This window comes from Spermophilus citellus (assembly GCF_964194105.1).
Source record: "Spermophilus citellus genome assembly, chromosome: 4".
Classification (NCBI taxonomy): Eukaryota; Metazoa; Chordata; class Mammalia; order Rodentia; family Sciuridae; genus Spermophilus; species Spermophilus citellus.
This window is the reverse complement of record NC_138185.1, coordinates 195,839,209-195,863,484: the sequence shown is the minus strand read 5'-3', so window position 1 is coordinate 195,863,484 and position 24,276 is coordinate 195,839,209. Positions and strand designations below refer to the sequence as shown.

At 36.2% G+C, this 24,276-nt stretch overlaps 1 protein-coding gene across 3 annotated transcripts in view; it reads left to right on the top strand.

Moving 5' to 3' along the window:
- Positions 1-624: 624 nt before the first annotated feature.
- Positions 625-24,276, top strand: part of MED6 (mediator complex subunit 6) — a 133,416-nt gene continuing 109,764 nt past the window's right edge. Inside the window, exons 1-8 of one of the 3 annotated variants that reach the window (XM_081292238.1) lie at positions 625-738; positions 7,222-7,381; positions 8,673-8,764; positions 10,495-10,577; positions 11,168-11,276; positions 14,060-14,175; positions 22,495-22,522; positions 23,235-23,647. In XM_081292238.1, coding sequence (XP_081148364.1) covers positions 717-738; positions 7,222-7,381; positions 8,673-8,764; positions 10,495-10,577; positions 11,168-11,276; positions 14,060-14,175; positions 22,495-22,522; positions 23,235-23,365 — 741 coding nt within the window. In that variant the 5' untranslated portion in view covers positions 625-716 and the 3' untranslated portion in view covers positions 23,366-23,647. Of the gene's footprint in view, positions 739-7,221; positions 7,382-8,672; positions 8,765-10,494; positions 10,578-11,167; positions 11,277-14,059; positions 14,176-22,494; positions 22,523-23,234; positions 23,648-24,276 lie in introns of those variants that run through there. The other 2 variants (XM_081292240.1, XM_081292239.1) reach the window with 2 other exon arrangements.

Here is a 24,276-nt window from a genome sequence, read left to right as displayed (position 1 = left end):
TTAGGGAGTTTAGTCACATAAAAGCCGACGACTCTCAAATCCTAAATCCAGTACCAGACCCATATTTGGAGCATGGTTAAAAAGAGAACGTCCAGTAGCTCTTAAATCTAATAGCTCATTGGATACATGTCAGGAGCTTTTGAAACTAGAGTGGTTCCCACTTCTAACTCTGCAGCATCAGAATTTATCTTTTTGACAGTCATGGGAGATCAAGAGTAAATTTTCGAATTCCTCGCTGATGAACCTGGGGCTGGCCCCGCTTCAACCTTTTTCCATGTAAGTCTCCCAATTATTTTTCCAGTAGTCAGTCCCCGCTTCTTGGTCTCCTACCTTTGGCCTTGCCCTCACCTTCCAGTTTGTCGCTGCAGCTGCCTGCCAGCCTTTAGGCGCCCTTTACCTGGCCAGCTCCCGGCTCCCAGCCCCGCCCCTCAGTTCCGCGTCCGCTCGGACCGCCGGCTCCTAACCTTCTACCGCCCCTTGCTCTCGGCTTGCAGCTACCACCACTGAGCCACGCCCCCTCCCTCCCAGCCCGGTTCCCACCTTCCAACCCCGCCTATCTCCTGGCCTAGTCTCTGCTTTGGCCTCTCTTCTCGGCTTCGCGCCCCTAGTCTTATGTCCCTCCTTACCATCCGTAAAATATTTAACCCTCATATTTTGTCGTAATAGTTCTTACGTTTACTCTGCGCCGGAAGGAGCGTTAGAGTGCTTTTGCTAGTATGGCGGCGGTGGATATCCGAGGTGATTTATCTCGTTATACTTTTTTCCCTGATTGTGGACTGATTTGGGGGTTTGTAGCTCGCGGGGAATGCTTAGATTCCTTGGTCAGGTCCCTCAGGTTCTTTTGGATCATTTTTATGGACGACCCAAGGCTCTAATCTGGCGAAAAGTTAACAAGAGTTTTCCCTCAGTTCTTGACGAGTCTCTTAAAAGCGTTGAAGGGGAGGGATTTGAAGCAACCATAGGCTTTGAGCCTTCAGAACTGCTGTACTGTTCTACACTTCTATCTCTGCAGCAATACTGGGGCTGTTATATCGGGGCGAAGAGGTGGCCTCTGGGCAGAGGGGAATGGTATAATCAGCCGACTTGATATGATTGATATCTTGGGGTCTTGTCCTGAGGTCACCTTATTTTTCTCCCAGTTCTTTTTATCGGTGCATTATAATTGTACATAATGGTGGGATTTGTTGTTACATATTTGTTATGCACAGATTATAACAATATAATTTGGCTAATATGACTCCCCAACACTTTCTCCTGCCTCCCCGCCTCCTACTCTCTTGTTACCTTCCTCTGTTCTACTGATCTCCCGATTTTCATGAGATTCTCTCCCTTCTTTTCCTTTTTCCTCTTTTGCTTCCACATATGAGAGAGAACATACGACCCCTTCACCTTATTTGGCTCTACATGATGATATTTAGTTCCATCTATTTTCCTGCAAATGACATAATTTTATTTTTCTTTATGTGCCGGGGCCCTGCCCTAGCGGGGTCCAGGGAGTCCTGAAGGATGAGTGGCATCGGCAAAAAGATGAGACAGGAGTCGTTCCATTGGAGCAATCTCCAGAGAGAGAGCTCTAATGCAGCTTTCTCTGGGTCATCTTTTATTGCAATTTTTCTCATCATTATAGATTCAGAATACGTCATTGATTATATAATTTAAAACTTTGCCAAGACATGATATTTCCTTATCCATGATTGGGAGTGCAAAAAAAAATGTAACATTAATTTACATTTTTCCAGGATATGACCTTTAGTTATTTAATTATTAAAAGTACAGAATCGTTAATAAAATACGTCACTAATTTACATTTTTCATATTTTCCCAAGATTTACTATTTTCCCCAAGATATGCTATTTTCTTATTAACTAATGCCGAACTACGCAACCAGACTCTAAGTCTCCTAACCAATCATTAACCTTTAAGTTTAAAGTACACTTGTACTTTATCTAAAATTCCCATCTAAAGAAGTCCCCTTAAATCTTATACTTAAAACATCCTAAAGTTTATAAATCATTCTTAAAACATATCAGAAACCCATACAACTAAAAACTTAAGAGTTTCTAAACTTAAGAATCGAAATAAAATAATATTTCTAACATTATTCTAAAACTGTGTCTTATAAAGCTATTTTAATTAATTCCTAAATTTATTCTCATAAAACTGGTTGAGCTGCTTTCTCAAAGAGTTTCTTTGTTTCTCAGTCAAGGTGCACTAGTTCTCACATCTTTATAATCTTTCTCAATAGAAAATAAGTTCTAAACATCAATCCACTTTCCACCAATATTAACTGTGCTCATCATGAATCCTTATGTAAAGTAAAAAAGGGTTTATAAAAAGAGAAGAATATATCTTTATATGTTTTAACTTTCCTAAGTGTATAATATAACTTTCCTTAATCAAAAATGAGACTACATGTGGTGAGCTTTGTAAAATAAGCATAATGATTAGGTTTTCTAAGAGGCCGGAAATATGGGCTTGGGTTCTAGATGATATAATCAATGTGATGCCTAAAATTCTCATGACCTTTCAGAGGATGATTGTTGTCCATTATCAGGTTTGTCCTCAATGTACTGAGATAGAAGAACAGCCTTCTACTTTGTCCTTGATATGCTGAGGGGTAGTAGAACAGCCTCCAAGGCATGAACTACCTGTTATTTTTCAGCCATCTGAAATTTAATTTGTTTGGCATTTAACATGCTCATGCCTCCTGTCAGGAACATAAGCATGAAAATGAAAAGTCCCAGTTACATTAAAAAAAAAAAAAAGGGTCTCATGGTTTCGGTTTCCCACCAACCAGCGCGGCTTTGCCAGCATTCATCCTCACTGTGACCCTGTCAAGACAGTGGGAGAGCTGCTTTGCCAGCACTTTTTCTCACTGTGACCCTGTCAAGACAGTGAGTGGGGGATCGCCTTCACCATTTACAGCTGAATAAAACTCCACTGTGTATACAAACCATGTTTTCTTTATGCATTTATCTATTGACGGACATATAGCATGGTTCTAGAGTTTATAGCTATTATGAATTGTGCTGCTATAACATGGGTATGCGTGTAGCACTATAGTAGAATGACTTTAACTCTTTAGAATAAATATCCAGGAGTGGTATAGCTGGGTCATTTGGTGGTTCCCTGTCTAGTGTTTTCAGGAATCTCTGTACTGATTTTTATAGTGGTTGTACTAATTTACAGTCCCACCAACAGTATAAATGTGTCCCTTTTCCTCCACATCCTCTCCAACATTTATTATTTGTATTCTTGATGACTGCCCTTCCGACTGGTGTGAAGTTAAATCTCAATGTAGTTTTGATTTACATTTCCCAAATTGCTAATGAGGTTGAACATTTTCTCATATATTTGTTGGCCATTTATATTTCTTTTGAGAAATTTTTATTTGCCCATTTAGTAATTTTTTTTTTTTTTTGGTGTTGAGGTCTTTATATATTCTAGATGTTAATCCTCTATCAGAAGAGTAGCTAGAAAAGACTTTCCCATTTTGTAGGTTCTCTATTAACATTCATAATTGTTTCTTTTGCTGTGGAAGTGTTTTAATTTGATGCCATCCCACTTATTAACTCTTAGGATTATTTTCTGAGATCTTATGGGAAAGTTGTTGCCTGTTCCGGTATGCTGAGTTATTGACCCTGTGTTTTCTTCTAGAAGCGGCATGGTTTCTGGTCTACTTCCTAGGTCTTTGATCCATTTTGGGTTGATTTTTGTGCATATGGATAACCAGATTTCACAGCACCATTTGTTAAAATGACTGTCTTTTCTCTCATGTACGTTTTTGTTGGGCCACCTTATTCTTTAGGTCATACCCCATGGGTGTCTGGATGGGAAGTGTTTCTGTGGTAAATTTTATTTTTGGGTTTGTAATACCTTCCATTGAACACCCACTAGTTATTGAGGGCAGGGTTGTTTCTTTTTCACAGCTGAATAGTAGAGGCATTCAAATATTTGTTCTATTTGTGAGTAAACATATGGAGATGTGACCTCTTAATTGCTTCCTTGATCTTGGGTAGCAGGAAGACTTTTTTTTTTTTTTTTTTTTTTTTGGTTTGTACTTGATTTTTGAAATGTTTGTGAGGCTGTGAGGCGCCTTTTTCTATGTTAATCAAATTGAGGTCTAGAAGACTTACTGATAGTTCTTAAGTGATCGTCAGCATTTCTGGATCATGTTTTTTACCTGTTTGTCTTTCATTGTAAGTAATTATTTCAAATGCCTGCCTTGGTTACTTTCAGTTTGTTAGAATGCTGTACTTGAGCTATGTCAAAAGGCTGTTTTGCTGATGAGAGAAACATTTATTCCATACAACTATATTCAGATGTTTGGCTTTTGTGATGTTTTACTTTTTATTTAGATTTGTTAGGGTCATAGTAAAGGCTCTAAGATAGAAGTGTATTAGAGGAACAGCAAGAAGGTTGGTATAGCTAGGGGTGAAGTAGAGATGATGTGGGAAGGAGATTGGATTAGAGGGGTGTCAGACTGGGGTAAGGTCTTTGGCTTTTCCTCTGAGTGAAATGGAGAGTCATGGAAGGGTTTCACTAGAGGGATGACCTGTTCTGACGACTTCTTTATTTTTCTTTCTCCTAATAAAAATCACTTTGGCTGCTGAAAACATTGAAGGAGGTCAAGAGTAGAATTAGAGAAATCCGTTAGTAGGCCACTTCTGCAATATGTGGCAATTAGGAGGTAGTTTTAAAGTAGAGTGTAACAATGAAGGTAGTAAGAAGTGGTTGCAGTCTTTATGAGGCTGTAGTCACAGATACTTTCCAAGTGGAAATAGATAATTATGTGGTTTTCTAGCTGTAGCCCATATTCTTAATATCAACCATTTTGAAGATGAACATTCTTGAATATTGGAGTCTGTGTTAATGAGTTGAAAAAGATGTATGATTACTAAAGCACATCATACTTGTCCTTGGCCCTCAGTCGTGAACTAATAAGCATTTGCTCATTACTGTGAATCAGGTCCTGTGAAAGTTGCTGATGAGTAAAAACTCAAAAGAGTTTAATGGAAGCACATTTGTATTTCTGAGTTACAGGTATTAATAACAAAAACGTGCAAAAATTGCTGTTAAGGACAGAGAAAAAGCTGCCACCACCATCAACATATTTGAAATTTATTGGGCTATTACAGTGTGCTAAGTGTTTTACATATATAGTCTAGTATGTATAATTATAGATCCTACCTACCAACAATTATGGAGAATTAATAGGTAAGGATTTAAAATGATGAGAGCCTGGTAGAGAAGACAGTGGCAATGCTTAGAAAAGTAAAGACACACAAGAAACATTTTTAGGGAGAAAAAGAGACAATTTTCCTTGGAAATTAAAAGAAAAGTGTAAGTAATTTTGTTATAAATAAAACTGTTAATAATTGAACCATTGAATTTAAAGCTAATGATTATCCTAAATTGCCTTGCATTAGAAAAAACATCATTTTCAGAAAATGTTATTTCTTGTTCTGTTGTATATTTGGTTATGGCATGATATATTGATGATGAACATACTAATTATTTGCTCATCAGCATACTTCATCTGTTTGTCTCCACCTATGTTTTAGAGCACACAAAGCATAGTTTACATTTTTACTTAAAATAAATATTTGAACTTTTTTTCATTTGATTTATTTTGCTCAGCATTGCTTGTCACCTTGAATTTCTTCTGACTTCTTTAAAGATACCAGAAGCAATTGCAATATAGGGGATGCTGAAGTTTTTCAACTACTATTATATAGATTTTTTTTTTTTTTTTTTTTTTTTTGGTACCAGGGATTGAACCCATGGGTACTTAACCACTGAGCCACATCTCCAGCCCTTTTTATATTTTATTTTGAGATAGGGTCTCACCGAGTTGCTTAGGGCCTCAGCCTCCAAGCGCTGGGATTACAGGTGTGTGCCACCATACCCAGGTTATATAGGTATTTTGATATTCACAATTTAGGCCTATTTATCATAGTCAGTAGACAATAAAAAGTCATTCATTCAAGGTGTCTATTTACTATGTCTTTTTAAAATTTAATTAATTCTACTCTGAAATATTAAACGATGTGATAAGAAGGGAATTTTACCTAATCATTTGCCCCCTAATTTTGACATGTTATCATCTTGTCTATAATAATAGCTCCTAAACTTATTTGTTCCTATTGAGAGATCTCAAACTGCTGGCTGTGAATGTGTTTGAAATTTTTGAATTATATGCCAACAAATAAAAACTCAAAATTTACCTTTTGGAGGGGAGGGTATTGGAGGTTGAACCTGGGGGTGCTTTACCACTGAGCTGCATGCCCAGCCCTTTTTTTTTTTTTTTTTCGTTTTTCACTTTGAGACAGGGTCTAGGTTACCTAGGCCTCAAAACTTGTGATCCTCCTACCTCAGCATTCCGAGTAACTGGGATTACAGGGATATGCCACCATGCCTGGCAGGATTTCCAATTAAAATATATATATAGGGGCTGGGGATGTGGCTCAAGCGGTAGCACGCTCGCTTTGCATGCGTGCGGCCCGGGTTCAATCCTTAGCACCACATAGAAACAAAGATGTTATGTCCGCCGAAAACTAAAAAATAAATATTAAGAAATTCTCTCTCTCTCTCTCTCTCTCTCTCTCTCTTTTTAAAAAAAATATATATTTTAGTTGTAGATGGTCACAATAACTTTTATTTATTTTTATGTAGTGTTGAGGAACAAATACAGGGCCTCACACATGCTAGGCAAGCACTCTATCACTGAGCTACAACCCCAGCCCCAGGATTTCCAATTTTTAAAAAGAACTTTCTAGATCTCTAATCTTAATATTCCCTCACTTAATCAAATTACTCTTTTAACATATTTTACGTATTCATGTATATACTATGTAAAGTAAAAATGTATTAAACATATGCATATATTTTCATACCTTCCTGTGATTTTCCTCCATGTGATTCTCAAAGAGCTAAAACCCACCTCCCCTCAATGAAAAATCTAGGTATTCCCTAGGAATTCTTATCCTTCCTTGGTGCTTTCAAATTATTCATACCCTAATTCTAATACTTAGATATTCTAACACTTTATTTTGTGTTGTCATTGTTTTCTTGCATATTTCTCTCTTCTGTTTAGTACATAGATTAGTATTCATGTTATTCTTTTATTCATGGTGCCTACTATATTAGATGCATAAGGATGTCTCGGATTAGATTCTTTTGCTTTTCTGATTCTTTATTATTATTTTTTCCCCCCTGTAGATAATCTCCTGGGAATCTCTTGGGTTGACAGCTCTTGGATCCCCATTTTGAACAGTGGTAGTGTCCTGGATTACTTTTCAGAAAGAAGTAATCCTTTTTATGACAGGACATGTAATAATGAAGTGGTCAAAATGCAGAGGCTAACATTAGAACACCTGAAGTAAGTTATTTTAAGAAGGTAACATCTTTGCGGACTAGAGATTTTGTAGTACACATTCTTTTAAGTTATGGATCATGAAGTACAAGATTTGGTAAAGAAACTGAAATTTTGTGTGCGTTTTTTATAAATATGACGTTCAAGGAAATTATTAGAAGTCTCTTGTAACTTATAACTCTTCTAAATAACAATGTTTATTTAAAATAATAACAAGTTTAAATGTTGTTCTGAGTGTTTTTAGCAATGCAGCTTCTTCTCAATCATACAATTGTGATTATTGTCCCCTTTAAATCTAATTTAATGTTTTCTGGTTTGTAATAGGTCTTTCTCTGTATGACAAATAAAGAAAATATAATTTTAGTTAAACACAATCAAGATTCTTTAGACTTAGGATGCAAAATAATCAAGAATTTATTGCTATTAAAAACATTTCTGAAACTATATATAATAATTCTGCATTTGTCCCCAAAATACTGTGGGGGTGGGTTTTAGGAAATTAATTTCTATGGCATTATGAATGGCTTTTTGTTGCAGGTCAAAAAAATGTGTTGGGGTGAGGATAAAATCTTTGGTGTTTTGGATAAAATGTACAGTTGGGTCTTCATGTTTATTTTTATTTTTTATATATATTTATAGTTCTTGATTAGGAAGCACCATAGTATTTTGAATGCCTTTTTGAAAAAGATACTTTCAGCTCACTTTTCTGCCTGAATTACTCAGATTTAAATTCATGCTGATTTTTAAAAAAATATTTATTTTTAGTTTTTTTTTAAGTGGACACAGTATCTTTATTTTACGTTTATGTGGTGCTGAGGATCAAACTCAGTGCCTCAAGCACTCTACCACTGAGCCACAACCCCAGTCCCTTATGGTGATTTTTTGTAGAAAAATTTTGTTGCTTAAAAGTAAATCTTGCCAGGTGTAGTGGCACATGCCTGTAGTCGGTCTTGGGATCAGGGCTGAGGCAGGAAGATTGCAATTTCAAAGCCAGCTTCAGCAACTTAGCAAGGCCCTAAGCAACTCAGTGAGACCCTGTCTCAAAAAATTAGAAAGGACTAGGGATGTGGCTCAGAGGTTAAGCACCCTGTGTTCAATCCCTGGTACCAAAAACAAAACAAAACAAAACAATCTAACTTTATATCACCTCTCTGGAAAAGCAGCCAGTTCTATTTGACTGCCAGGTTTTAACATCAAACATAGGCAGTTTTAATCCTATTTAAAATGTTGCTGCACTTTTAGATTGTTCTACAAAATTGTGGGCATTCAGAGATCTCTGGGTTTCTCTCTGTTTTAGTCAGATGGTTGGAGTCGAGTATATCCTTTTACATGCTCAGGAGCCCATTCTTTTCATCATTCGGAAGCAACAGCGGCAGTCCCCTGCTCAAGGTAAGATATGTAAACTTCAGGCATTATTTTCTTTAAAAATACCATTATTTATTTCTTATTTTTTGGATTGAGTTCTGTTTGCTGAGTCCCCAGGATCACATAATTTTCAGTATGTTGCTGTGTGTGTGTGTGTGTGTGTGTGTGTGTGTGTGTGTGTATATATATATGAACATAAATAAGAATGCACAACCAGATTAGTAATGAAAAAAGATAAGGGAGAGTCTATATGAATCTGTGTGCAAATTTTCTGTGCTTTTCCTCTTGTGAGGAACCACACTAAGTGTGCTCTCCATTCACCAGTGAGATGTAGTCACATATCTGCTCAGAGAAGCCCATTTGAGACTCTGGACCCAGAATATTTTTTTGAGGATTCATCAAATAGGCATCCTCTACAGAATTCCAGACTCCCAGAAGGAAATCAGGTGCCTGCATACTCACTGTACATTTTTTCTGAGTAGGCTGGTAAAGCAGGCATAACTCTCTTTTAGGAAATGTTTAAAAAGCCATGCTGGGGCTTTTGCAACATGCCCAAGGACCACTCTCCAAACACTAATAGAATAAGAGGCCAGGTAGTGCTATTCTGTCTCAGCTATAACTCCCAATTAGATACCCTCATCAAGACATTTAGAAACAACTCTTAGTATTGATTTCAGAGAATGACTCGCTAAAGAAGTTGTGGTTCCAGAATCCAATTTATTTTCAAAATGCATGCGTTACAGAGAATCAGAGAACCTTGGAAGAAAGTCAAGACCATATGAAAGAATTCAGAATATAGAAGCTGCATAGAATGGCATCTGGCTAAATAGCAGCTGTCATATTCCTTAGGACTCAGCCCTGGGGTAATCTTTTGCTTTAAAGGTTTTACTCCCAAAAGTTAGGTTGAATGACCAGAGCATCAGCAGTACTTGGAAACTTGTTAGAAATGCAATATGCTTACCAAATAAGCATCTCATTTTAAAGAGATCCAGATGCACATTAAACTGATTTAATGTGATTCAGTTGTATTTATTTGTCAAGCACTGCTGTTGTGTAAGAGTCGACATACTTTTTCTGTGAAGAGCCAGAGAGTAAATTATTTTTTATTTTGTACTGGGGATTGAACCCAAGAGTGCTTTACCACTGAAATTACATCCCTGGCCTTTTTTATTTTGAGACAGAATCTGAGTTGTCAAGGCTGGCCTTAAACTTAAAATCTTTCTGCCTCTGTCGGCTTGAGTTGCTATGATTATAGGCCTATAATACTACCTGGCCGAGAGTAAGTAACTTCTTTAGGCTTTGTAGGCCTTAGACTCTGACAGATTTTCAACTTATTTTTTTTTAAACTGGGGATTGAACTCAGGGGAACTCAACCAGTGAGCCACATCTCCATCCCTATTTTGTATTTTATTTAGAGATAGGCTCTCACTGAGTTGCTTAGCGCCTCGCCGTTGCTGAGGCTGGCTCTGAACTCATGGTAGTCCTGTTTCAGCCTCCTGAGCCACTGGGATCACAGGCATGCGCCACCAAGCCCAGCCAGATTTGCAACTATTGCCAAAGCAGCCATAGGTAATATGTAATGAATGGTTATGGCTGTTTTCCAGTACCACTTTATTTACAAAAACAGGAATTGCCAAACCTTGCTTAAGATGCAATATGGCAAATGTCAAATTTTAGTTGTTCTTTTTTGTGAAAATCTAGCAGTTTGTGCTCATAGCTGGTTCATAAACATTTTTTTTCCCCTTATGCTTTAGTTATCCCACTAGCTGATTACTATATCATTGCTGGAGTGATCTATCAGGCACCAGACTTGGGATCAGTTATAAACTCCAGAGTGGTAAGTGTTCTTAACACAAAAGAAAACTTTCAGTTTAGCTGCCCTGTTTCTAAGAATCAAGTAGGAGCTCTTTTGTGTAAGTGGTATAAAGTACTATTGGAATGTCTTGAACATTGTTTACTTTAGGCCAAATCAATACTAATACACACAGTTGGCCTTCTGTATTCACAGTTTCACATCCATGGATTTAACCACTGTACAATGAAAATACATTAAAAAAAAAAAAAGAAATACACCTGTGCTGAACACATACAGATTATTTTCTTGTCATTATTTCCCTAATAATACATTATAATAACTATTTACATAACATTATAACATTTTGATAAGTATTCTAAAAATGAGTTAAAGTATATAGGAATGTGTATGTAGGTTATAATTCATTTTATATAAAGAATTTGAGTATATATGAATTTGGTATCTGAGAAATCCTGGAACCAATACAGTATAGCTCCAGTTATATACTAATTTAATTAAGTTCTAAAAAGTACACAATTGCTGTCTTTGCATATGTAACATTTTGTGACTATTTACTTTTGGAAATTTGGTTGACCTAGTAAGAAATTTAGAATTTGTTTTCTTATTACAAGCTTACTGCAGTGCATGGCATCCAGTCAGCTTTCGATGAAGCTATGTCATACTGTCGATATCATCCTTCTAAAGGATATTGGTGGCACTTCAAAGATCATGAAGAGCAAGGTATGTAGAACACCTAAGCCCTTCTAAAATGGTTTTTGAGCCTCTAAGGATGAAACTTTTTTTTTTTTTTTTTTTTTTTTTTGTGGTACTAGGTTTGAACCCAGGGGTGTTCTACAACTGAGCTACATCCCTAGCCCTTTTTATTTTTATCTTGAGACAGGGTCTAAATTGGTGAAGCTGATTTTGAACTTGTGATTCTCTAGCCTCAACCTTCAGAGTCTCTGGAAATACAGAAGCTGTTTTCTTTAGGATGATGACTATTAACATTTTTCAGGTGTGCTTTACTTTTTCATAGGGTAGTGACATTGTTACAGTTGTGATTCATATACTACATGTGGTAATAAAAAGTTTCATATAGAAACATAATTTATTCTGATAGATAGCTGATAATCTTTGTGAAGGTAATTCAAGGTTTTGAAATATTTGGAGCATAAAGAGGAGAGACAGTGATGAAGAAAAGCAAAGATGTTTCCTACTTACCTAACTATTGAGTCATCTTGGAATTTGGAACCCTTTATCTTCCACTCTTCAAAGTGGGGAATAGTGGTGTTGCCTTTAGATCTCCATTTCCAGATGACCAGACTGTTTTCTGATTCTATGTTATCATCTGTCATAGTATCAGGTTCCCTAGTTCCCATGGTTGCTTACCTATTACTGTTCTTGTGTTAGTCAGCTTTGTGTTGCTGTGACCAAAATACCCAACAAGAACAACTTACAGGAGGAAAACTTTATTTTTAGCTCACAGTTTTAGAGATTTAGGCCATGGTCAGCAGACTTCATTACTCCAGACCAAGGTGGGGCAGAATATTATGGCTGGAGGGCAGTAGCGGAGGAAAATTGTTTACCTCATGGCTGCAGAGAAGCAAAGAGTGGGGAGGAGCCGCAAGGAAGATGAACCTTTCTGGAGTACTCCCTCAGTGACCCACCTCCTCAAGTCAAGTCCTATCAGCCTACAGTTAACACAAGGTTAGTCTACTCAAACTATGATGGACCAGTTAGGTTATAGCTTTCATAACTAATCATTTTATCTCGGAATATTCCTGCATTAACCCAGGAGCTGTTGGGGACATCTCATATTCAAACTATAACACTTTTCCACCATATTTTACCAGGAAAACCTATTCCCAGAAATGTGTTTTTATATCTGGCTTTTCCTTCTCTGAGCATGACAACTCATAATACATTACTATGGGAAAGGTAGCCATTATATAGAATTCAGACCTTTGGAATGGTTTTCAGATATAGTTGTTTTAATTCCTAATAGTAGCTGTAGGCAACAACATTTGATGTTGGAAAGTTTGTCTTAGTTGTCCCATGGGCTATTTTACCTTACCTTAAGAAAGTTTGGACTAATACTTATCTGGAATCCTTCATTAAGAGATAGTTCCCCAATATCCTTCCTGCTACCAGTGCAAATCTCATATGTGAATAACTTTACAATTTCTCTTTTAGGTTCTTTTTTTTTTTTTCCTTGTTTTTGTGATCTGTTTTTGTTTTGTTCAGTGGATCACAGTATAATTGAGCATGGTAACTTAAGTTTGTGAAACATGCTTATTCCATTTGCTGCTAGAAGATTTTTTGGAAAAAGATCACACAATATGCTAACAATATACAAAAACAATTTCAGACCAATAATCTGGATTGTAATTTAGGTAATTAAAGCTTAAAACAGTCTACCCATGTTTATATACTGAAACTGTGTATCTTTAAAAGATATGTATGTCAGCTTCTTAAGTTTTAGAATTGAACATCATTTGCTAGGCATGGTGATGAACTCCAGTAATCCTAGTTACTTGGAATACTGAGGCAGGAGGATTGCAAATTTAAGGTAAGCCTTGCCATCTTTGTAAGACCCTGTCTCAAAATGGAAAATTAAAAGGACTGGTATTATGGTTTGGATGTCAGGTGTCCCCCAAAAGCTTACATAAAAGACAGTGCAAGAAGGTTCCAAGGAGAAATGATTGGATTTGAGAGTCTTAACCCAATCAGTGAATTAATTGATAGGGATTGAGTGGTAGGGTGAGGCTGGAGAAAGGGGGAATTGGGGTGTGGCTTTGGGATATACATTTGTATCCGGCAAGTGGAGAACTCTTTCTCTGCTTTCTGTTCATCATGTGAGTTGCTTCCCCCTGCCACACTCTTCCACCATGATGTTCTGCATTATATCAAGCCCCCAGGAATGGAACCGGCCTTCTATGGACTAAGGCCTCTAACACTGTGAGCCCTCAAGTAAACTGTTCCTCCTCTACAGTTTTGCTGGTCAGGTCCTTTAGTTACAGCAGCAATAAATAAGTACATACATACATACATACATACATACTGACTAAAACAACTGGGAATGCAGCTCAGAGGAAGAACACACCTGGGTTCAATATCAGTATTTTTGCCAAAAAAGAAGAAAAATTCATTATTATGTGCTGTGTTTAGCATATATGGGGAATTGTGTTGGTATAGCAGCCATTGAAAATAATGATGTTTGAGCCTTGTGCGATGGTGGATGCCTATAATCCCAGTGACTCAGGAGGCTGAGGCAGGAGGATCACAAGTTTCAGGGCAATCTCAGCAATTTAGCAAGGGCCTACGCAACCTATCGAGCCTCTGTCTCAGAATAAAAAATAAAAAGGGTTGGGGATGGGTGAAGCAGTCCTGGGTTTAATCTCTAATACCCCTCCCCCACCACAACAATGAAGTTCAAATATTTCTAAGTGGGTCAAGATTTGTAAGATGACACAACAAACTGATTAGGCAGGCAATGTTTTGATTTGGATTTCATATTTTAATAGATAAAGTCAAGCCTAAAGCCAAAAGGAAAGAAGAACCAAGCTCTATTTTTCAGAGACAGCGTGTGGATGCTTTACTTGTAGATCTTAGACAGAAATTTCCACCCAAGTTTGTGCAGGTAATGACTATGTGTGGCTAATTTTAATTTGACTTTTTTTTTTTTTTTTTGGTGACATACATGTTTATTTTAAATTGACAACTGTTTCAAGTATGACCTAAAATGACTGGTTTTCCTGAGTAGTTAAAAAATTACCTCTGAATCAAAGGGAAGGTATCAGAAGACTAAATGGAAGAAATGAATAAAGGGGGTTGTGTTCCTTACTAAATCTTGTAAACTATGAGGCTGGCATGTAGATAATACTCTAATTCAGAAAGTGACAAAATTAGAATATAAAACTCATATTCTTTTCACTCTACAAGCTGACTTTCTAGCCTGTTATAGTAAGTATTAAGCTCCTTAAATGATGGAATTCTTTTGTAACAAAAAATAATAGGTGGGGCATGGTGGTGTACACTTGTAATCCCAGCAGCTTGGGAGGCTGAGACAGGAGGATTTTGAGTTCAAAGCCATCCTCAGAAAAAGCAAAGTGTAGAGGATAAGAAAGGTAGCAGAATACAACAGTTACTAATAGGGCATTATGTAAAATTGTGGATGTGTAACCGACGTGATTCTGCAATCTGCATTTGGGGTAAAAATTGGGAGTTCATAACCCACTTGAATCTAATGTATGAAATATGGTATGTCAAGAGCTTTGTAATGTTGTGAACAACCAATTAAAAAAAAAAAAGAAAAATCAAAGTGCAGGACTGGAGTTGTGGCTCAGTGGTATAGCGCTTTCCTAGCATGTATGAGGCCCTGGGTTCGATGCTCAGCACCATATAAAGATAAATAAATAAAGGTATTGTGTCCATCTACAACTGAAAACAAACAAACAAACAAACAAAAAAGTATTAGGGCTAGGGTTGTGGCTCAGTGACAGAGTGCTTGCCTAGCATGTGTGAAGCCCTTGATTCGATTCTCAGCACCATATAGAAATAAATAAATAAAAGGTTCACCACGAACTAAAAAAATATTAAAAAAAAAAAAATAAAGCCAGGTGCTAAGCAACTCAGTGAGACCCTGTCTCTAACTGAAATACAAAATAGGGCTGGGGTTGTGGCTCAGTGGTTGAGTGTCCCTGAGTTCAATCCTTGATATTCCCCCAAAACTAATAGAACGTTTGTGATAGAGGGTTTGGTCTAGTAAAGGGGTAAGTGGGAATACTAATTGAGTTACACCATATTGGTATTTAAGTTATATGAATTCCACAGTGTGGTATATATATTACTGTTGTGGTTACAATAGTAAACCCATCTGCTGTCCCACTAAATGAACTTTTAAAATGAAGTGGTTAAGAGATGGATTATATGAATATGTCATTTTCATGGTTAGTCTTTGTTCTTATGGAACTTTATAGGATTGTGTATATCTACGATAATGTATACTGTTGTTCCTTGAAGCTATTTAAAGGATTTTCAAAGGTAGTTTTAAATTAAATGAAGTGTTTCATACTATGGGATGACTTTAGAGTAGATCTCCCCTTCCTCTTTTGCAGACCTTTTATAGTGAGAAACATGTGTTATTGGAATGGTTATCTGGTAGTGAAGGGAGCAGAGGATGCAAATTGGAATATAGGACAAGAAAGCCTGTTTAGAAAAATCTGGTGAATTATATTTGAAAATGGAACAATGTTTGTTGAGTAAGTAAATGAATGAATTATAGCTGTATGCCAGGTGATGAGCAACCACTATTGGATTTAAGAGGTTAGTTGTGGTTGGCCATTTTTCAGTGAGTATTTGCCAAGTAGACTGAGGGAGGAACACCTGGATGTTCAGTGTTCAGTACAGTAGCCACTGGGCACATGTATTGAGCACTGAAAACACAGCTAGTCCAGATTGAATTGTGATATAAAGGTAAAATGTACTAGATTTTAAAGACAAACCAAAAAAAAATTTTTAGGTGTATTTCATCAAATGAAATATAATAATCTTGTTTCTTTTTAAAAATGTGACTAAGAAATTTAAAATTGGGCTGGGATTGTGACCCCATGGTAGAATGCTTGCCTAGCACGTGTGAGGCACTAGGCGATCCTCAGCACCACACAAATAATAAAATAAAGGTATTGTGCCCATCTACAACTAAAACAGTATATATATTAAAAAGAAATTTAAAATTATAGATATAACTTGCTTTTGTAACTCATTTCTTTTGATCTAATTAGTTATACATGACACTAGAATATATTTTGATACATCATACATAAATGTAGTATAACTTCTCATTCATCTGGTTTACAGATGTAAAGTTACACAGGTCATGTAATCATATGTGCACATAGGGTAATAATGTCCAATTTATTCTATCAATCCTACCCTTGTGCCCCCTTCCCTCCCTTCACTCCTCTCTGTCTAGTCCAAAATACCTCTATTTCCCCTTCTCCCCCTTATTGTGAATTAACATCTATATAACAGAGAAACAGTCAGCTTTTGGTTCTTTGGGTGGTTTTGCTTAGTATGATATTCTCCAGTTCTATCCATTTACTGGCAAATGCCATAATTTCATTCTTCTTTAAAGATGACTACTATTCTGTTGTGCATATATTCCACAATTTCTTTAACCATTCATCTGTTGAAAGGCACCTAGATTGGTTTCATAGTTTAGCTATTGTGAATTGAGCTGCTGTAAACACTGATGTTTCACTCATTTCTTTTGAGTAATGCTGATCTAAAAAATAGTAATAGAAAAACAGAAAGGTGAAGAGTATTAGTAAACATGTGCCGAGAAATTGAAAAATGCTTTGAGGAAGAAAGGGAATAATAATGGAAGATGAGACATCAAAATGAAGGTCAAATTGAGAATGATTTTGTATGCCATGCAAAGAAATTTGGGTTTATTCCTGAAGAACAGGATTCACTATTTTAAACCTATAACTCATTACCACCTCCATAAACATAGCAGGCTTCCAGGTGCATTCAGAGGTACTTGAAGTATTAAAATAATAGCTATTATCATTGGAGATAAGTCAAATCAGTGTTAAATATTGTGTGTGTGTATACATATGCAAACACACATATATACGTGTATATACACAAATACATATTGATAGTTCTGTACATCAAAGTCAGAGCCTTGTGTATACATGCACTCTAAGTCAGTTACATCCCAAGCCCTTTAATGTATACATTTTAAGTGCATACTCCAAAACACTAGTGTATTAGAATATTTCTCTTCCCTATCTTCAAGGTCACTTTTAGTGACCAGCTAATATTTCTATTACTTACGGCAATAGATACCTAATGGAATTTTTAAAAGTAGTTACAGGAGAATAATATATAGTAGTCCCCGTATATATGATTTTGCTTTCTGCAGTTTCAGCTATTTCAACCATGGTCTGAAAATATTAAGTGGAAAATTATACAAATAAATAATTTGCAAGTTTTAAATTGCATCCTGTGCTGAGTAGTGTGATGAAATCTTATGCCATTCTGCTGTGTCCCTCCTGGTAAATGATCATTCCTTTGTCCAGTAGATACACACTGTGTGTGCTACTTACCCATTAGTCATTTAGTAGCTGTCTTGGTTATCAGTTGTTTCATCACAGTGCTTGTGTTAATGTAACCCTTATTTTACTTAATGTCTCCAAAGCACAAGAATAGTTATGCTGATAGTTTGCATATGCTAAAGTAAGCTGTAAAGTGCTTACTTCAAGCGAAAAGAAAAAAGTTCTCAACTTAAAGATAATTATATGCTGTGATTGCTAAGATGTATGGTAATAATGGATCTTCTATCTGTGATAATGTGAGGAAGGAAAAGAGAAATTTATGTTAGATTTGCTGTCAAAACTCCCAACTGTAATTAAAACAGCAGTGTTTAAGTGCTTAATTAAGATGCAAAAGCCATTAAATTTGTAAGTGGAACATTAGAACACTAAACACATTCTGATGAACATTGTGTTGCACAAGAAAGCACTGAGTCTATATGAAGACTTCAGCAAAGGATCTCCTGAAATTAGTGATACTTAGCCATTTACTAGAAGTAAGGGATGTTTACACAGATTTAGGAATTTGGATTAAAGAATATAAAAATTATTGGAGAGGCTGTTTGCTAATGAAGAACTTGATTACAGCAGTATTTAACCTGATTTAAGGAGACATATCATGAGAAGGTCAATAGTAGTCTAATACTATGTTAAATTGTTTATGTCATTCACCTCACTTCATATAATATAGGCATCATCTCACATCAAAGAATTGTGAGTATGGTACAGTAAGATTTTTAGAAAGAAGCCACATTCATGTAACTTTTATTATAATATATTGTTTTAATTGTTCTGTTTTATTATTACTTATTGTTGTTAATCTCTTATTAAGTTAAACTTTATCATAGGTATTTGTAGGGAAAACATAGTATATATAGGTTTGGTACTACTATAGTTTCAGGCACCCACTGAGGTTCTTGGCAAGTATTTTCTCCAAGGATAAGAGGATGATCATCTTCACTTTGTATTATAGAAAGATAACTAATAACAATGTAGGGGATGCTTAGGAGGCTGAAGTTTGGAGTCAAGGAATTTAGGTTGAAGAAAGTCTAAATTTATTCTGTGGACATGGGATAGAGAAGAGACAGATTCAAGAGATATTTCAGTTAGGATAACTTAAATTTGGAGGGTGGGTTTGGTAAGATTGGCATTAAAGATGGTGTTTGAGGCCTAGAATTAGACTAGGTATTGCTTGTTAGCCAGAATTCAGAATATAGGAAAAACAGTAGATTTTTGTTGAAATATAGTTGTTAGGATTTTGTTTACATTGAATAACCTTCAGAATATTCAGCAACTTCTGTGTTTGGGTTCTGAGGTACTCTGATGAGTGAATACTCTATTTTTCTGGCTGAGAGTCCTGCCTTGAATCATTTATGCTATTCTGTCCTGATGAGCTAGACATAGACTTAGCTCTTCAAACAAAAAAAGCATAATCTTATAGAACATGAAAATTTCAAAAATATACAAAAATAGAATAATGAAAAGCAAGGAACTGGGGATATTGCTCAGTGGTAGAGTGTTTGCCTAGCATGCATGAGGCCTTAGCTTCAATCCTGGTACCATAAAAAAAGGTGGGGGGGGGTGGGGATAGAAACTCCCATGTACCTATTGCCTTGCTTCAACATTTATCAAACATGGTTCATTTTTTTCCACTTCTTCCCAGTTATTTTCAAGCAAACTCCAGTCCTCATATTATTTCAGTAAGTTATTTACATTACATTTTTCTTTTAAAAGGTTTGACAGCATATACACTATGTTGTCATTTTCTTGAACCCCACATTTCTTTTAACTATGCAGGGGGTCAATGGCTAACTCCCCCCAAAAGAATATGTAACAAAAATAGGAAAATGATGGCTATCTCTAGAACTACCAAAAACTTTCTTGCTTAAACCTAGAGATGCAAATATTCCTAGGACCACTTTTAGCTCATTTGAACTCCTGTTTACCCACAGTGTTGCCTCAAATAACTCACTCGAAGGTCAGCATGAGCAAAGAAAAACAAGCAGAAGAAGCAGAAGAAAAAAAAGCTCCTTTATTTTATACAGCAGTCTTTTTATAGTATTGTGAACAAAGAAGGCAGCCTTCCAACAGCAATAAATCAGGTCTTTAGGCTAGCTAAACATAGTACACAGAAGTAACTTTCTAATCAGAAGTAACTTGCTTAATGGCTTAATCTACTCTTGGGCCAGATCATTCTGAGCTCTGCTCTTTGTTAGGAATAGATAAAAATTTTCTTAGCACCCTCCTAGCTCACGTGACAGAACATCCCATTTTCGGGAAAGCCCTGCCAAGGACAGCAAACATCTCGTTTTCAAGCATTTTTGCTGTTACCTTATCTAAACCTGATGGAACATCCCTTTTGCGGGCAGGCTCCATCAAAGACAGCAAACATCTTGTGTGCAAGTATGCTTGCCATTACCTTATCTAGACCTTGACAGAACATCCCGTTTGCAGGCAGGCTCCATCAAGGACAATAAGCATTAGGTTTTCAAGCTCGCAGTCACATCTGATTCTCTACACAGTGTCTTTTCTAAAATACTTGTAGCTCAGAATTTAACTTCTCCTTATCCATTGTTTTTAACAGCTGGGTTTCTGGTACCTAGGGATATTGATTTATCAGGGGGTGAACAGGAGAATATTGAAGTCTGGACTGCTTCTTTGATGTTTCCTTTTTCTGAATTTGAATTATTGTTATTGCTGGAGTTAGAATAGTACTGAATATATTTTCAGTAATTTTTTTGAGAGTCTGCTAGAACACAATAGGATCTTACTTCATTGAGGTTTATCCCAAGTCCTCATTACATTTGATCAGAAAGGCACTCCCATCTTTTTTGCTCACCTCAACATATTCTTCTAGTTTATCCAGCAGTATTCACTAGAAAACATTAGTCAGTGTAAGTTGGGTGAGTAATGATGTTATTTCAATGTCTTGTAGTGTTCAGATGCTTCAGAGTAGCTATATGAAAATTTTCCCATCTCAATTTTTTTCACTCCTTTCAGTGTTACTCTATACATTTCCTTCTATACATTTAAAGTGATAAAAATTATTTTTTCCCCAAAGTACTTGAGACATGTTTAAGTCTTCATATATTCACAAGATAGGTGATATGTGGCTGTGTGTGGAATTCCTCTGCTCACTCCCTTATTTTGGAGATTTGCTAGAATGACTCATAGGACTTGTCAGATAGTTGTATTCAATGGCTGATATTTATTACTGTGATATGGTAAGGATATACAGCCAGATCACAAAGGAAAAAGACATAGGTAGAGTGTATAGGATTCCATGTATAGGCTTCCTTGTACTTTTTCCTTCCCATGAGAGGTTATGCAAAATGTACTCCTTTTTCAACAATAAAAATGCAGCAAAATGTATATTTCTGCCCTGGGAAATCCATTAGAGACTCAGCACCCGAGGTTTTTTTTTTTTTTTTTTTTTTTTTTTGTTGTTTTGTGGTAGGGAAGGAGATGGGTTCAGCATGGACATTCCCTTTGTATAGCACATACCAAAATTCCACAGTTTCTGAAGGAAAGTAGATATTCAGCATAAATTACATTATACAAATAGTCTAGGCACAGCCAGCTACTATTAACAGGTAGAGGATGGTGGGAACCCTCCCAAAATTAAAGTTCCTAGATATACTAGCCAAGGGCCAACCTTGCAAATCAGGGTTTTCTCAGGATGGCAGTTTCAGGCTTTCCATAGTAACCCTTTTCTGCACAGTGAGTAAAAATATAGAGCTCAGCTTTTGGTCTTGTCGAGTGTAGATGTTCACAGTATTTTCCATTGGAGTGGGCATTTTGGCAGTTGACATCATGAATCTAGAGCATGTGATACCAGAATATGAGTCATGGGAATAGGTAGGAGGATATCTAAATTCAGAAAGAAATCTGGAAAACAGATGAAGGTATTAACTTTAGAAATGAAGAAATTATTTTTTTCTTTTGAGATACTTTAAATGTGTATGTGCACGTGCATGTGTGAATGAAAGGTGTAAGTTTGCAAGGAGATTGGAAGTAGTGTTGGCACTTTATTGTTTTGACATTTTGCTTTTAAGCATAGGATGTAAGTGTCACTGGCTTCGAGGGAGTAGTAAGCTGTGAGCCTTGAAGAGGAAGAAGGTATTTTAGAGCATTTAATTTGTGTGATTGGACAATGGAGCCTAATCAAGTTAAAGAATTTCTTGTTCCTGACCTCTGATGTCCCCATCACTTTTCCCTGCACTTCAATTGTTTTTGTTTTTGTTTTGGTACTGGGGATCGAGCCCAGGGGTGCTTAATTTGTAAGCCACATCCCCAACCCTTTTATATATTTTATTTAGAGACAGGGTCTTGCTGAGTTGCTTAGGCCCTTGCTATGCACTTTGATTTTTTAATGGAACATTTGCTGCATGCCTTACACTCATAGGAAAATACCTCTTTTCTCTCCTTAGTTCCCATGCTTGCATCCAAACTTTATTCTTCTTATAGTTTATGTCCTCCAAGCAAATAAGCCTCTGGAGTCTTGAAGTCTCCATTATTTTTCTCATTGGATTCTACTTAACTACTATTGTAAAGCATTGTAACCTGCAAGTGGAAGCAGAGGGCTTTGTTAGATGTTCAAGGGGTTTTATGGTTGTTTTATTCTGTTTTAGTTTTATATTTGTCTTTTCTGGAATGGGGTATTCTCGAGAAGTAGAAAATGACAGATTTATATTTTATGGAACACGAACAGCAATATTTCTTCATGAAATCATTTATAATGCAAATTTGGATGGAGGTGTCATTTTAATAAGATTTGTAAAATCAAGAAGAAAACCTTGCTAACCTTACTATTCTGTTTCTTATTTCTTTTCTCCCCCTCCCTGTTTTTTAAATTATAGCAAAAGTCTGGAGAAAAGCCTGTTCCAGGTATGGGTCATCTGATACTCTTACTAAACTTGAAATAGACCAAACAACGTGTTTAATGCATGTGAGATGTGCCATGGTTATTTTTTCTTAGACTCTCCCATTGTAGTTTTTCACTCCTAACCTTTAAGATCTGCTGAATTGCCAGTACATATTGTATCTGTGATAGTAATACTAGTATTTAAAAGATGAATTAAGTGGAAGGAGTAGATATTGAGGAGGTATGAAGAAGTTGAGGTTATTTGAGGTGGTTTTTTCACTGAAAACAGGAATTAAACTATCAGTGGAACTGATGGAATAATTATGTCTCATACATACATGATGTCTGATTTAAATGCCATGTATTCTTCTCTAGTTTTGTATATTTCCTTGAGTTAATAATAGGTTATTAGGTTTATAACCTGAGCTTATTCAGTACAGCTGCCTGAGGAAACAGGTAAATGTGGAAATTGAGATATGCAGTTAAAAGTGAATTTGAGGACTGGGGTTGTGGCTCAGGGGTAGAGTGCTTGTCTGGCATGTGTGAGGTACTGGGTTCAATTCTCAGCACCACATCAAAATAAATGAAAAATAAACATTGTGTTAATCTACAACTAAAGAAAATATTTTTAATAAAGTGAATTTGAAAGAGTGTTCATATTAACCATTGTCTAAATTTATCTCATTCTTTCATCTTCATTCCTCTAAAAAAAAAAAATCTGCATTTGATGTCCAGTGGATCAAACAAAGAAAGAGGCAGAACCTATACCAGAAACTGTAAAATCAGAGGAGAAGGAAACCACAAAGAATGTCCAACAGACAGTGACCACAAAAGGTCCCCCTGAGAAACGGATGAGACTTCAATGAGAATTGGACAAAAGGGAAGCTTGCAAGACTCCTCTTATCAATTATTATACCTCAGTACTATGGTAGGCTCTTGAGCTTTAAGATACTTGGTCCACAGCTCTCTGATTGGTGTGGAATGTACTTGTTTAAGAAAGGATGTTATCCCCATCTTGCTTTCTATATGACTATTTCCTAAGTATCTTTTGTAACCTTTTATGATCTGGACTTAAGCAGCCTGCTTACTCTCGTGTGTACTGGAGTATACACCTTTAAAGACAAAATAAAGGTATTTGTTTGTTCATGGCTTTTTCCTTCTTAGCTATTTGTGAAAATTTTCAGCTGCACTTTTGAGGACATAAAGGATTAATGTTAAATTTTCTTGTATTAGTTGCATATTCCTCAGTATTAAAGTAATTTGGGAGATAAAAGAAAGGAAAAATTTAACTGATATCATCATACTATAGCTGCTATAAGAGTCTTCTGAATTTTGACTCCTTTCTCTATACATAAATAACTTTTTAAACCAGTTTGTAATTATTCTGTTCATATATTTACTTTATCATGTTATTATGCCTGTTGTAAGAATTTCCTTATGTTTACTTAGTTTTTATACAACATCCATTTTTTTAAATTATTTTTTAGTTGGGCTGGGGTTGTGGCTCAGCGGTAGCACCGCCACCTAGCACATGTGAGGCCCTGGGTTCAATCCTCAGCACCACATAAAAAAAAAAAATCAGTGAAACAAAGGTATTGTGTCCAACTACAACAATATTAAAAAAGTTATTTTTTAGTTGTGAATGGGCCTTTATTTATTTATTTATTTATTTGTATGTGGTACTGAGAATTGAACCCAGTGCCTCATGCATGCTAGGCAAGCATGCTACCATTGAGCCACAACCTCAGCTCCACAACATCTATTTTAGTGACTGAAT